Raw genomic sequence first — 14,839 nt, forward strand, 5'->3', positions numbered from 1 at the left:
GGTATCAGCACCCCATGGTCACTGCAGCACTACGCACAGCAGCCAAGATGTGCAAACTGCCCAGATGTCCACTGACCAGCGAATGGATAAAATGACGCCCCACGTAAGCACTTCTACTGACTTGTGCTACCATACAGCTCTCCAACCGACCTCAAAACACTTCTAATGCTCAGAAAACTGAGCCACTGTCGCAGCTTCACTTTACTACCACTAACAGGGAGAAGGAAGGACGATTACACAAGGTTAACAATAATAACACCATTCAGGTGGCACATCCAGGGACCTCGTGAAAGGCACAGGTTTGGTACCAGAAACGTCCAAAGCACACCGCGCACTCGCTTCCCAGCTGCCTCCTGCCTCCAAACGGGCTCGGCAAGGCAACAACCGTGGGGCCCTTCACAAACAGAACAAGTGAGGGGAAAGTCCTCCTGCCTCCAGGGGCACCGGACAAAGCTGCTCTGTTAGATTCCACTGCCCTACCTTCAGGCTCCCATGGCTGGGGGTCCCCAAGGCACTCTAAGTCCCAGGGAGCCCTGGAACAAGCAGACCAATCCTGTTACCAGTTTTTGAGGGTTGACAAAGTGATACCAAGAACCAGCATTTAGTCCTCCATTCTCTGGTCTTGATACCACCCCCGCCCGCCTCGAGCGGTGCTGGCAAAACCACCGGGTTTGCTTACCTCTCATTGGACCGTATCATGTAGTCGGTAAATTCATGGTCTCCCTTGATCACCTTCAAAGGGACCACAAGGTTGACATCGGAATCGGTGTTGCGCAGCTGGCTGAGTTTAATGTTGACCGAGAAGAGGTGCTCCCGCACGCCATCGATGCCCACCTTCAGGCCCTTGCACACCACGTACCTGGCAGGAGAAACCGCATCAGTCCACTGAGCGAGGCCTTCCCTGAGTCATGAAGCTCACCAGCCTTAAGCCTATTCACGCCAAATCCTTCCTCATCACGTTGGGCTGTGTTTCTACTCGATGGCAGTGGTTCCCCTGCACATGCCAGGCTGGCCGCGTCATCAGGGCCTGGAGAGACCTCACCCATCAGACTCTCCAGGGGCGAGGCCCAGAAGTCGTGTGTTTTTAGTAAACCACCCAGCAGCTCGGACTGGCCGCACCTCCTCTCACGCTGTGCACAAGCACTGTGCCTCACCTGGGATGCCAACAGTGCTTCCGGCTGGCGGCCCCCCTGCTCTGACCCAACCCACGTCTCTCCAGGTTCCCTTTTCCTGGTCACCTTCTCCCTCCTGGGCCACACCAAGAACCCCCCACATAAGTGTGGTGACTCAGGCCTGTGGAGGAGGCAGGGGCTGAACTGGTGTATCATAGAACCAGCAAGATCTAAATCCTGACTCCTCTTGGCTTAGTCACTTTTTTAAAAGTCAAGGTTTCTAACATAGCTTGAGTAGCCATGCCAGAGAAATGCACCAAGATTTGTGTTCTGACATTTAGCCCATTAATCTGATTAAAGTGGAGAGGGAGCCCTGGCTGGTTGGCTCAGCGGTAGAGCGTCGGCCTGGCATGCAGAAGTCCCGGGTTCGATTCCCGGCCAGGGCACACAGGAGAAGCACCCATCTGCTTCTCCACCCCTCCCCTTCTCCTTCCTCTCTGTCTCTCTCTTCCCCTCCCGCAGCCAAGGCTCCATTGGAGCAAAGTTGGCCCAGGCGCTGAGGATGGCTCTGTGGCCTCTGCCTCAGGTGTTAGAATGGCTCTGATTGTGGCAGAGCGACGCCCCAAGATGGGCAGAGCATCACCCCCTGGTGGGCATGCCGGGTGGATCCCGGTCGGGCGCATGCGGGAGTCTGTCTGACTGCCTCCCCGTTTCCAGCTTCGGAAAAATAAAAAAATAATAAAAAAATTAAAAAAACACCTAAAATGGAGAGGGAAACCTCACCTCTCTGAGTTGGCTGGACGACTGGTAACCGGCTTAAAGAGACATACTCGTTCAAAGCAGCAGTAGAGCAGGTAGATGAGCCCCACGCTGAAGGGTGTGAACAGGTCGAAGGTCTTACAGATGAAGTGGCCTCCTGGATGAGACAGGAAACACCAGGAGCGGTCAGTGGGTTCTAGTCCCGGAGGTGAATAAGGTCATCTCAGGAAGTGAACATGACCAAGTCAGGGACTCTGGGGTCCATTAAAAGCCAGAGGCAATTTTAGGGGGAGACTTAGCTGTAGAGGGGACTGTGGGGATTCTATAGCTCCGTCTTTCCTAAATTCCTCATTCTGCCACCCGTCACCTGATATAAGCAGATTTTTTTTTAACTTCCGAGCCAACCCTGTGTGTGCTCTTATCCAGCAGGGCCTCTAGCGGGGCTGGGAAGGGGAGACAGCTGAGGGAGGGTCACCTGTCCGGACAACAGAGAGCGCCATGAGGAACTGACAGAGCAGCAGCTGCTTGCTGAGGATCTCCTGCAGGTTCTCCTGTCCCTCCACGGAGAAACCCTGAAACGGGACAAGGGGTGAAGGCTGAAAAGGCAGCCCTACCTCATCGCCACTGAGATTTCTTCAAGCGTCCCCACTCATCTCCACTACCTGATGAGATACAGCCTCTGAACGGCGTTGCCATGGTCACACGGCTCGTTATCAGCAGAAGCCAGCCCGATGGCGGTCCAGTGCCCTTTCCTGCTCTATCTCAGCCATGGGGGGACCAAATCTGCTTTTCCACAGAAACTCAAGAATCCAAGGGAAGAGTAAGGCAGAACAGAGGCAAAGCCCTGGCTAGCCACACCCCAACTACAAGCTAGGAAGCAGAAGGGCCCAGTGAGCCTGACAAGACCAGGAACACGTGTGGTGTGACTGCTCCGTGTGGGCCCACCGGCCTCTGTGCTGACCGCTGAATGGGCCCCAGGGTAGTGACAAGAGAAACATTAGCAGAACTCTGCAATCAGTGATCTCTCTTTCTCGGCTGACCAAGGATTTACTCAAAAAACCTCTTTTTAGTCCCAAGACCCCAAAGCTTCTCCCTTTAGCTGGCAGGGTCCCTGGCCAGGGTGTTTGTTTAAAAAATGTAAGTTGCCAGCTCTGGCTGGTTGGCTCAGTGGTAGAGCATTGGCCTGGCGTGCAGAAGTCCTGGGTTCGATTACTGGCCAGAGCACACAGGAGAAGCGCCCATTTGCTTCTCCCCCTCCTCCTTCCTCTCTGTCTCTCTCTTCCCCTCCCGCAGCCAAGGCTCCATTGGAGCAAAGTTGGCCCAGGCGCTGAGGATGGCTCCATGGCCTCTGCCTCAGGCACTAGAATCACAACAGAGCAATGCCTCAGATGGGCAGAGCATCGCCCCCTGGTGGGCATGCCGGGTAGATCCCCGTCGGGTGCATGTGGGAGTCTGTCTGACTGCCTCCCCGTTTCCAGCTTCAGAAAAATACAAAAAATAAAGTAAAATACTGATCTCACCCCCCCAAAAAAAAATGCAAGTTGCTGTTCCTTGAGTGGCCTCCCTCCCTGTGAGAGCCCAGCAGGGAGCCCAGAGCCCAGCAGGGAGCACAGAGCCCACCTCACAGGGAAGGAAGAGGCCAGGGGCCGGAGGAGGGGGAAAAGGTAGTTGTTTAACGGGAATAGTTTCAATTTAGCAAAATGAAAACATTCTGAGGATGTTTCCGAACAGTGTTAATATATTTAACACTACTGAACTGTACGCTTAAAAATGGTTGAGACGGTGAATGTATGTTATATGTTTCTTTTTTTTTTTTTTTTTTTTTTTTTCCATTTTTCTGAAGCTGGAAACAGGGAGAGACAGTCAGACAGACTCCCGCATGCGCCCGACCGGGATCCACCCGGCACGCCCACCATGGGGCGGCGCTCTGCCCACCAGGGGGCGATGCTCTGCCCATCCTGGGCGTCGCCATATTGCGACCAGAGCCACTCTAGCGCCTGGGGCAGAGGCCGAGGAGCCATCCCCAGCGCCCGGGCCATCTTTGCTCCAATGGAGCCTTGGCTGCGGGAGGGGAAGAGAGAGACAGAGAGGAAAGCGCGGCGGAGGGGTGGAGAAGCAAATGGGCGCTTCTCCTGTGTGCCCTGGCCGGGAATCGAACCCGGGTCCTCCGCACACTAGGCCGACGCTCTACCGCTGAGCCAACCGGCCAGGGCCTGTTATATGTTTCTTATCACAATAATAAAAAGTGGTAAATGAGGCTGCTGTCCCTTACGCAGGCCCCAAGCCAGGTCTCTCCGACTCAATCTTATGAAGGTAACAGCTAAATGACTCAGAATCAAAAATGTTTAGCAATATCTTCCAGATTTATAGTTGTTCCCCAACATGCATGACTGGTGCCACTGCCACTGTCCCTCTGGTCTAAGCGGTAGCTGACTCCCAGGGACCTCCTGCGCGTCAGGACACTTGTGAGAAAGCTGTAGCAGGCTCCCCCGGGGGCCTCCAGCTGCTGCCCCAGGAATGGGCTCCCTGAATACCCACATCAGCCCGGCCACTGCCAGCCCCTGCATGCTTCCAGAACTGCTGCCTCGGTTCTGGGCCCATCAGGCAGCCCACCCAGGGGCCTAGGAGCGACCATGTAGAGACAGCCTCTGCCAGGAGCAGCGCCCCGGTGGCAGACGACAGAAGTGTTCTTCCTGGTTAGCGCCGTCTAGTGCACCCTGGGCACGGTCCTCCCTCACTGTGTCTCACGGCCCGCCCAGGCCCTTGGAAGCACGAGAGGAGGACCAGCTGCTCTAAGCAAAGGTATCCAACACGTTCACTGCCTTGACAAAGTTATCACTGAAAATAAGTACAGGCCCTGGCCGGTTGGCTCAGCGGTAGAGCGTCGGCCTGGCGTGCGGGGGACCCAGGTTCAATTCCCGGCCAGGGCACACAGGAGAAGCGCCCATTTGCTTCTCCACCCCTCCCCCTCCTTCCTCTCTGTCTCTCTCTTCCCCTCCTGCAGCCAAGGCTCCATTGGAGCAAAGATGGCCCGGACACTGGGGATGGCTCCTTGACCTCTGCCCCAGGCGCTAGAGTGGCTCTGGTTGCGACAGAGCGATGCCCCGGAGGGGCAGAGCATCGCCCCCCGGTGGGCAGAGTGTCGCCCCTGGTGGGCATGCTGACTGTCTCTCCCCGTTTCCAGCTTCAGAAAAATACAAAAAAAAAAAAAAAGTACAAAAGAACAAGACCATAAATCATACTTCCCCTACTATCTGAACAGTGAGCTATTACCTTCCAGAATAGCTCAAGAGCTAATAAAATACAACAAAACCCCCCACAAGTCCCAAGCCTCTAATATGATAGATCACTAAAGCGTCACCCTATGGAGAGCAGATCACCTACCCCATCGGCCATCAGAAAGTGGACACCCTTGCGATCTGTGTTATCCAAGACAAAGTTCCGAAAAGCAGTGATGTTCTCTGGGCGGGTGATGTCTCCATCTCCATCGATCCCACCCTCGCCTGGCAGGACACAAGACTCACATTAATCTCTTCAGTCCCGTGCATCCCACAAGCTGTATAAAAGGCACCAGGCGGGCCTCGCGGGCCAGGAGAGCAGCCCCTGCGAGGAGCAGCTCCCACAGGACCCGGAGGCAGAGACAGGGGTCCGTGGCACATGACAAAGCAGAGACAAAAGGTGTTCGCCAGCCACAGCCATCCACTGCAACAGGGCCTTCCTGCTCAAGACCAAAGCTGTTTAATGAGCCTTTATTTCAGAACTAATCCTGACTTTTTTAACAGGACTGTTAGGAAAGGACTTAAGATGTGCTGTCAATTCACAATGGTCAAGACAGAGTGGAAGGAACTGCCGTGGGCCGCCGAGTTATCCCTTACCAGGGCTTTCCACACCCCTGTCCGGCTGGAGGCAGCCTGGCTGGAGGTGGGCGTGGGGTCCGTCAGTAACCCCACCAGTTCCCACCAGTTCCCAATTTCCCGTCACCAGACAGAAGACAAGAGGAGTGACCATGGCTTGACTGAGAATTTGCATGGTGGAGTGTGGAACCTGTACCCTGCCGGCCTGGGGCAAAAAGGACAGAGCAGGGGGACCAAGACCTTCACAATGTGGACAGGGAACCGCAGGCTGAGAGACTGGGAAAAGACAGCATGGCAGGCGGGTGACAGCTGCTTCTGGCCTAAGGTCCCCACAGGGGACAGTCCGTGGCCCCAAGGCCTCTCTGGTCCCTACCGTAGTAAGGCTCGAAGAGCTCGCTGGAGGCCGAGTAGAAGTCCTCCAGCTTGAAGTCGTTGGGGCCCTTCAGGGTCATCCCGAAGCCCTTTGCGTGCCACTTCTTCCTCCACAGCACGTACTCCGAGAAGCCCCCCGGGCCTGCGCAGACGTCTGCGAAGTACAGAAGCTCCGCCTCCCGGTCCTTCACCAGCGGTTTCTGTGGTGCCAAGTGGCAGCCGAGGAGGAAGAGAAAAGGGTGGCTCGGTGGGGAGCAGGACGGAGAAGGCAGCCTTTCCCCCAGCACAGTGCAGAGTCCCCGCCGGGGCCACCACGCCCAGGAAATGCATCCTCTGCTGTCAACACCTTCCGGTGCTGCCCAGCGCTACCCCAAATTACCTGACGCCTTTCCCCCCACCAGGCCTCACTCGGACTCCTGACAAAAGCATCTCAATGGGCACCCGAGTGTGCTGCTTCTAGTTCCAGTATCTTGTCTTCACCACATCCTGCCTTACAAGAGTCCTACGTTACAGAGAGGGCAAAAGACACACCAAGACGCCAAGTGTCCTGCCTCGGGCCGGTCTACCACGAAGCTCCATCAGAATCCAGACGCCTGACTGCTAGACCCGGGTGTCCTGGCCAGCCCCCGCTGGTGGGCTCTGACAGCACCCGTCTCGGCCCCAGCGCCTGCCTTCCCAGCCCAGAGCCTCTGCTCCCTGCTCCCCTGCCTCCCAGGCTCTCCCCTTCTCTCAATGTTTTATTTACACTTACAGAAAAGTTGCAAAGACAGAGTTCTCATACATCCTTCACCCAGTCTCCAGTTTTACTAACATCTTACATTGCCACTGGTCAAAGTAAGACCCCGACACTGGCACACTACTACTAACTAAACTCCAGATCCAATCCAAGACACCCCAGTGCCTCCGGTCTCCTCCCTCCTCACACCCTGCCCCCCCCAGGGGGCCTGGCACAGCGGGAGCTGACCAGAGCAGATGGAGGGTAAAGGAGACCCGATGTCCACCTTCCAGGCAGCCCTCAGAGCCCACACCCACCTCAGGAACAACTACTTTACAACAATCATCTGAATTTTTATCGGATTCTAGTTTTGGCACCTTGAGTAGCTTTCACTCTTAATCTAAAAGTTACGCTGAGTGCAGCACTGACTTGTACTGTGTGTTCACACATCTCTTTCATACGCCCAGGCCCTAGATGCTGAGTGTGCCTGTCCCGCCCCTCCAGAGTGGAGAGGAGGTACCATCTACACTGGGGACAAGAGGCTGAGCTCGAGACGGCTGACAGAAGAGGACCCTGATGAGCATCCAGCAGGAAGGGGGTTGGGCAGCTCAGCCTTCGTCTCTACAGGCTGACGTGGCGGATTGCTAGTCCAGTTCTGTGACTGCTACAGAAAGGTCAGAAAGCTTGAGGGGACTCGCATGACTGTTCCAGTCAGGGGCGCCAGGCACCACAGCCGCGGGTTGGGGGCAGCCTGCTTCTCCACCCTCTCCTCAGTCCAGACCCTCCCCGTCTCTCCCATGGCACTCAGAGCTGTCACCCAGGTCCTGCCTGACCTCCTCTCTAGCTGACTCCCGCACAGCAGTCAGAAGACTCTCTAAAATATATGGCCAATTATGTCTCCCCAATTAACCTTTAGCTATGAGTGCGGGGACTTGCCTCTCTGTGTCTGTTCCTTCTCTCTGCCCTCTGAGCTCTTTACACCCCCAGCTGAGACAATCACTTCCTCCTGGAAGCCTTCCCTGATCTCCCTAGAGCAGGGGTCCCCAAACTGCAGCCCCCTGAGGCCATTTATCCAGCCCCCGCCGCACTTCCAGAAGGGGCACCTCTTTCATTGGTGGTCAGTGAGTGCATCCTGTGCTCCTGGAGTACTATATGTGGCAGCGCTGCAAAGTTGCATAAAATAAGATATGTGCAGTGTGCATAGGGATTTGTTCATAGTTTTTTTTATAGTCCGGCCCTCCAACTGTCTGAGGGACAGTGAACTGGCCCCCTGTGTAAAAAGTTTGGGGACCCCTGCCCTAGAGTGTCTGTCATTGTCTTGCAATCTATGCAATGTATTTATTCACCTGTCAATCCCCTTATCTAAGGGAGGAGAGCTAACAGTGATGGGATTCAAATAATTTAACAACCGGTTCTCTGCCCTAACAACCGTTTTAAGTATAAAAAAATATATACTGAAAGTAGCTTATTATTTCATGCATTTAATACTTAAATAAGAACAATAAAAGTACACATAAAACTAGATTTTGTTATGAGTTTTAAAATAATAATGAAAAAATATTAAATAACTGACAAAAAACAAAACTGTTATTTAAGATATTTAAATACTGCTTCTCGATTGGCGTCCTCGCAATGTTTTGCACCTGTTGATGGAATGAACATTACGATAGGCACTTGGAATACACTACTCCGCAGATTCCTTAAAAAAGAGTGAGGAATGGTGTCACCTTAGAGAGAACCCTAATGACGAGTACCATTTTAACAACCGGTTCACCGAACTCAACAAAAAAGTAGGTGTCGGTTCTGCCAGACCTGGTGTGAACCAGCTGAACCCACCACTGAGAGCTAACCTTATCTTCAAAGAGCCGTCACCCCAGCAGATTAAGGAGCTGTTCATGTAACTCACGCCGGTGTCTTTGTGACTCGGTTACCAATGACTTCCGTAACACTGCATCCTGTACGGTCTTACTACTTGGTGTGGCCTGCAGTGCAGTAGCATGGGCGTCACCCAGGAGCCTTTTAGAAACAGAGTCTCTGTTGCTGTCCAGACCCTCTGAGCCAGATCTGCACCTTAACAAGATCCCCAAGTAGTTTGCATGCATTTTTCAGTTTAAGAAGCAATGGTTTTGCCTGACCAGGTGGTGGCACAGTGGATAGTGTCGGACTGGGACGCAGAGGACCCAGGTTTGAGACCCCGAGATCGCCAGCTTGAGCGTGGGCTCATCTGGCTCGAGCAAAAAGCTCACCAGCTTGAACCCAAGGTTGCTGGGTCCAACAAGGGGTTACTCGGTCTGCTGAAGGTCCGCGGTCAAGGCACATATGAGAAAGCAATCAATGAACAACTAAGGTGTTACAACGCGCAATGAAAAACGAATGATTGATGCTTCTCATCTCTCTCCGTTCCTGTCTGTCTGTCCCTGTCTATCCCTCTCTGACTCACTCTTTGTCTCTGTAAAAAATAAATAAATAAATAAAATTAAAAAAAAAAGAAGCAATGGTTTTAAGGATTATTGATATTAAGAGTTTAAATAGAAAGTATAAAACACCTGCTGATTCCTGGGACACATGTTTTGTTTTGTTTTTTTAATTTTTTAATTTTTATTCATTTTAGAGAGGAGAGGGAGAGACAGAGAGGAGAGACAGAAAGAGAGAAGGGGGAGGAGCTGGAAGCATCAACTCCCATATGTGCCTTGACCAGGCAAGCCCAGGATTTCGAACCGGCGACCTCAGCATTTCTAGGTCGATGTTTTATCCACTGCGCCACCACAGGTCAGGCCTGGGACACATGTTTTAAATGGGCCAGATTTCAGAGACCTGTTGGCTCTTCACTAAAAAAAAAAAAAGAAAAGAAAACTTTAGGGGAAACAGTTCTAAGACAGACATGGGAAAACTGGTGTTCACCACCCAGTCCATCTCTAGGTGACGAGGGCCTTTCCTGAGGATAGCTATCTAGCTTTATCAAAACAGCAAAAAAGTTTCTGGGAAAAGTGACTTTTGCTTAAAACAAACTTCTTCCTCCCATAAGAAGCCCATTCAGGCGAGCTGAAATATGTAAATCCTTTCTCTCCTTCCCCAACACGCCAGCCCAGCAGTCTTTGTTCCTGAGCCATTGGTTGTTCATATTTTTTGGATATTCATTTGCACACAAAAGAAGACCTAATGGCATTCACCAAGAACACTGTGCAGCAGCACTTTCCTAACAGCAAGGTGGTAACAGGCAGAGGTCACAAGGTCAAGGCCCGGACTGGCCCTAGCCTCTCCCTCTGGGTGAGCCACGGGCCCAAAGGAAGTCTATGGGGAGGAAGGGGAATGAATCAACAAGAACATCTCACCTCCAAAAGAGGGCATAGATACAATCTCATTTTGTGATCCCGAGACATGGGGCCCTTAGCTGTGAGGGCGATCTGGCTGGCTAGGCGGGTGTCCCCTTTCTTCCTCACTGCTCCACGTGCGCCTCCCCAAGTCGCACGCCTGGTCAAGGACGACCTTTCCCAATAGAAGGGAGGACCATTCTTTGGTCAAGGGGATAGAGTGGCTGCACTCCCAGGCTAGAGCTTCAGACAAGCTCTCGAGACACGTAGCTTCTCAGGACTGGGTCCTCATCTCTGCCACCTACCGGCCGTGCAGTCAAGGGCAAGCACACAGTTTACATCTTCAAGCTCAACCTTCCTCAACTGCAAACTGGGGCTAATGTAGGTTCTTAAAACTGTTATAAGATTAAATAAGTTACCATACTTCAAAACCTTTATAGATCATAAAATACTAAGCAAACGTAAGATATTAGGTTCATCTAGATCAACTATCTCGGAGTCACAGCTCTCGTCCTTTCCCATCTTTCTCTGTGTGCAATGTCTCCGTGGGCTCTTTGTCACCACCGTCTAATTTCCTCTGAAACGGCACTGAAACTTAGGATCTCCGTTCCATTTCTGTCTCCTGCTCTCACTGCAGCAGCATCCCAGGCACACAAATTCCTCACGCTAGGTTATGTACGGTTTCTAATGTACCCAAGGAATCTAAATTCACTTCTGTCCTGGCCTCTTCCATTTCTTGTCTACAATTTATTTCCCTGCCCTAGTCTCTTTCCAACTTGTACCACAACCTGCGCAACCAGAAGCACACAGAAAAACCTGAGTCGTGTCCCCTCCCACTGTCTACCTCTAACCTTTCCACACCACCCGAGCTTCGAGCTCTGCATCCACACGCTCTTGTCTGCTGATGAGAGCCAGAGAGCCTGGCAACCCAGTGTGCGCATGGGCCCGGGGGCTTCGGCCACTCCCATCCCGGTGTGTGTGTGTGTGTGTGTGTGCCCGGGGCTTCGGCCACTCCCATCCCAGTGTGTGTGTGTGTGTGTGTGTGTGCGCGTGCGCGTGTGTGCCCGGGGCTTCGGCCACTCCCATCCTGGTGTGTGTGTGCGTGTGCCCGGGGCTTCCACCACTCCCATCCCGGTGTGTGCGTGTGTGCCCGGGGCTTCGTCTACTCCCATCCCGGTGTGTGTGTGTGCCCGCGGCTTCGTCCACTCCCATCCCAGTGTGTACGCGTGTGCCCGGGGCTTCGTCCACTCCCATCCCAGTGTGTACGCGTGTGCCCGCGGCTTCTACTCCCATCCTGGTGTGTACGCGTGTGCCCGGGGCTTCCGCCACTCCCATCCCGGTGTGTGCGTGTGTGCCCGCGGCTTCGTCCACTCCCATCCCGGTGTGTACGCGTGTGCCCGCGGCTTCTACTCCCATCCTGGTGTGTACGCGTGTGCCCGGGGCTTCGTCCACTCCCATCCCGGTGTGTACGCGTGTGCCCGCAGCTTCGTCCACTCCCATCCCTGTGTTGCGCATGGACCCGGGGCTTCAGCCATTCCCACCCCAGTGTGTGCGCGTGTGCCCAGGCCTTCCGCCACTCCCATCCTGGTGTTGCGCACGGACCCGGGGCTTCAGCCACTCCTGTCTCTCCCCAGATGCTCTACAGCATCTCTGCTCACCTGCAAAACACACCAAGCCTGCTGGCCTTGGTTGTCACTCTGGTCCTCAGAGGAAAACAGAGATGAAAAGAGAGAAGAAAACCACTAGGGGCTGGAGAGAAGCCCCTTTTTATAGTGGAGTGCAGAGAAACATCTCTGGAGAGGGCAATTCTCCATGGCCACTAACAATCATTTCAGGTCAAGAAGCTGCCCAAAGCCTCACAAACATGGCCGCTTTTTCCTATGTGACTAACAGCTCCACCCTCCACCTGCGTGGTACAACCCTGGTGCCTACTTCATTTTCCTGACAGCAAAAGACAATAACCAGAGACTAAGCTGCTGGAGGCGTTTTCATTCAAAAGCCCAGAATGACGCTGTGGCTTCCCAGCAGCTTGACAGAGCTCCTCTGCCAGGCAGGGGTTTAAAATCATCTGGAGCTCGGAAAATTAAATCAACATTACATCAACCTAATCTTCTCAAGATGCTAATTCCAAGAGCCCTTTTGTGCTGCCTGCTGGTGCAGGAAAACGGGGAGGGAGAAACGACTAAAGGTGGGGGGAGCTCCGTGCCAGCCGTGCCAGCCGTGCAGCAGGGAGCCAGCAGGGAGGGAGGTGGAGAGGAAAGGACGTTCTCTTAGTACGTGGACAGCCAGGGACCTGATATAAGGAGGCGAGCACAGCAGAAACAGGCCCAGAAAACAAACTTTCCAGAACTGGGCAGAACTGCTTTGAAACCCTGACCAGAATGCTAGAATGAAATGTTCTTTATTCTTTCTCTGCCATCACGGAGAGTCTGTGTTCAGAGCAAAGAGACGTGGCAGAGCAGAAAATCACTTTGCTTTATCCCTTCCTGAGGAGGGCCACAGCCTGATTACCAGGGTCCTGCACAAAGCTCATTCTAAGAGGCAGGAGGGGAACGTGGCCGTGTCTGACACCGCAGACCTAAGAGCTGGAACAGCTCTTAAGAGCCTTTCGGTCCTACCCTGGCCCTCCGGCAGGTTAGAAGGGCTAATGTCAGAGACAAGGCAGGTATCAACTTACGTGGCACGCCCTGTGGTGTAAGTGCTCCAGTCCACGTCCCCCTCACTGATGGTAAGTGGACCCATGGAAAGATCCAGATGCCCACATTCCATTCAACTCACACATTTCCCAGAACACTGCCCTTTCAGACCAGAAACAGCACCCAGATCAGATGACATCAGCTCCCTGTAAGGACTGCACACGCACCCGCCCATCTACCTCCTCCCCGGCAGAAAGGCAGCAGGCGAAAGCCCCGGTCACAACTGGCCCTCCACGCGTCGACGAGCTCAGAAAGGCTTTCCAGACAGCCCAGCCCTGCACCCTCACCGGCTCTCCAGTCCACCAGAATGTCCAGAACCGCACGCCTGGGGGAAAGAGACCGCATCTGTCTCACTCAAAGCTACACTCCTGGTGCCCAGCACCGTGCCTGGTGCAAAGGGGAGCTCCACAAATGCTCTTTAATGAATTCAGGAGGAGGGCCCATGCTGTCACTCGTGGCCTCAGCTCCCTGCTCCCTAGGCCTCTGGATGCCACAGCTGTTGGTTTATCCCAGGAATGGCCCTTCTCTACTGCTGCAGCCCTGTCCACTGCCACTTGGAGTGAGCAACAGGATCCGCAGTCGGGCGCTGGGGCTTTGGGCCCGAAACCCTAGAGATGATGCCTACTGGGCACTCTGGGACCTCGAGAAGCACTGTGCGGCCCCATGCGAGCAGCTCAGGGCAAAACAGGCCTCTAACAAAAACTATCTCCACCACATAGCAGGTATAATTGCCGTGCACAAATGGCAATTTCTGAGCCACTGAAGCTTAAGCCCATTTTAACATTATCAGTTCAGAAGCAGAAATGTGTTCTCACCCCGTAAGAGTCCCGTGGATTTGTAAAAATGCGATCAAACACAAAATCCATGTTAGCCATCTTCATTGCCGCCCTGCAACGAAGAAAGAGAAGCTGCTCAACTCAGCACCAGACATCGAGGCTCAAAGGAAAAGCAGAGGGGTCCCTGGGGGTGGGGGGGGGAGACGTCCTCTGACCTGTTCAAGAAGAAGACTCCCCGGATCATCTCATAGGGATTGGCCCGGGTCCGAGCTCGCCGCATCTCCTCGCCGTCCAGGACATCAAACACACTCTGCCCAGACAGAATTACGAGCCCCAGGGTGAGCCCACCCCCCGGGGATGGGACAGGGCTCTTACAGCCTGCGGAGCCCAACCAACAGCCCTCCAAAGAGCAAAGCTCCTGCGTATCCCAGCTCTCAAACGACTGGTTGTGTGACCCTAGACAAGTTACTCAATCACTCTGACCCTCAACTACATCCCCGGTAAAACAATAAAAAATAAAAGCCCGTCCCTGGCACGTGGAAAGTGGTTGATAAATGGCCCTGTGGCTATTCACAGGGCCCCTCCTGGCACTGCTAACCCTCAGAGCAAGTCTGTCCCTCCACTCCAGCTGCAGTGTCCCAAGGGACTGCTCGAGCCTGACACGAGGCCTCTCTCCCCTGGGCCTCACCAAGAAAGGGTGAGGAAACCAGGACCCGGATTTCCGATGGCTCCTACCACACAGCAGGGATCCCTCCTCCCTTCTCCAATTTCCTCTCTCTAAAAAACTGCCTCACTTCACATGAGCGCCAGTCACCGTAAGGACACCGCCAACCCTCTGCCTGTCGGGACACCGCGCTCTGAGAGGCTGGCCTGAGGCCGCGCGGCTTCTCCGGCCATGGCCTCCTGTGTCCTTGGCTCGTGCTTACTTCCCGGCCCCAACATCAGGCCCCGAGCCACCAAGTGATGGCTAATGTTCACCCAGCACCTAGGAGCCTCACACCTGGGAAGTATTTTCTCCCTCTCTTCTAGATGAGGGAAGACAAACTCAGAGAAGCTAAAGCAATGGGCTCACGGTCACACAGCAAAGAAAAAAAAAAGCTGCAAAACTAGGCCTTGAATGCAGACCCATCTGATGCTAAAGAATGACTCCAAACCTCTCTCACACCAGCCTCCCCAGGAACACGGTGGCCCGCGTACTGAGGCTAAGTGGGCCCTTTCCTGGCTACAGACCACAGGGACAGCAC

General features: G+C 53.8%; 1 protein-coding gene across 3 annotated transcripts in view; it reads right to left on the reverse strand.

The window, feature by feature from the left end:
- The window catches only part of CMTR1 (cap methyltransferase 1), a 52,800-nt gene that overhangs the window by 16,654 nt on the left and 21,307 nt on the right, over window positions 1–14,839 (reverse strand). For all 3 annotated transcript variants that reach the window (XM_066359509.1, XM_066359510.1, XM_066359508.1), the window contains 7 exons: window positions 13,811–13,905; window positions 13,635–13,707; window positions 6,099–6,297; window positions 5,256–5,374; window positions 2,347–2,443; window positions 1,896–2,028; window positions 680–859 (listed from right to left, as the gene is read on the reverse strand). In XM_066359509.1, coding sequence (XP_066215606.1) covers window positions 680–859; window positions 1,896–2,028; window positions 2,347–2,443; window positions 5,256–5,374; window positions 6,099–6,297; window positions 13,635–13,707; window positions 13,811–13,905 — 896 coding nt within the window. The remainder of the gene's footprint in view (window positions 1–679; window positions 860–1,895; window positions 2,029–2,346; window positions 2,444–5,255; window positions 5,375–6,098; window positions 6,298–13,634; window positions 13,708–13,810; window positions 13,906–14,839) is intronic.

The sequence above is a fragment of the Saccopteryx leptura genome, chromosome 1 (assembly GCF_036850995.1).
Source record: "Saccopteryx leptura isolate mSacLep1 chromosome 1, mSacLep1_pri_phased_curated, whole genome shotgun sequence".
In the NCBI taxonomy this organism is placed as follows: Eukaryota; Metazoa; Chordata; class Mammalia; order Chiroptera; family Emballonuridae; genus Saccopteryx; species Saccopteryx leptura.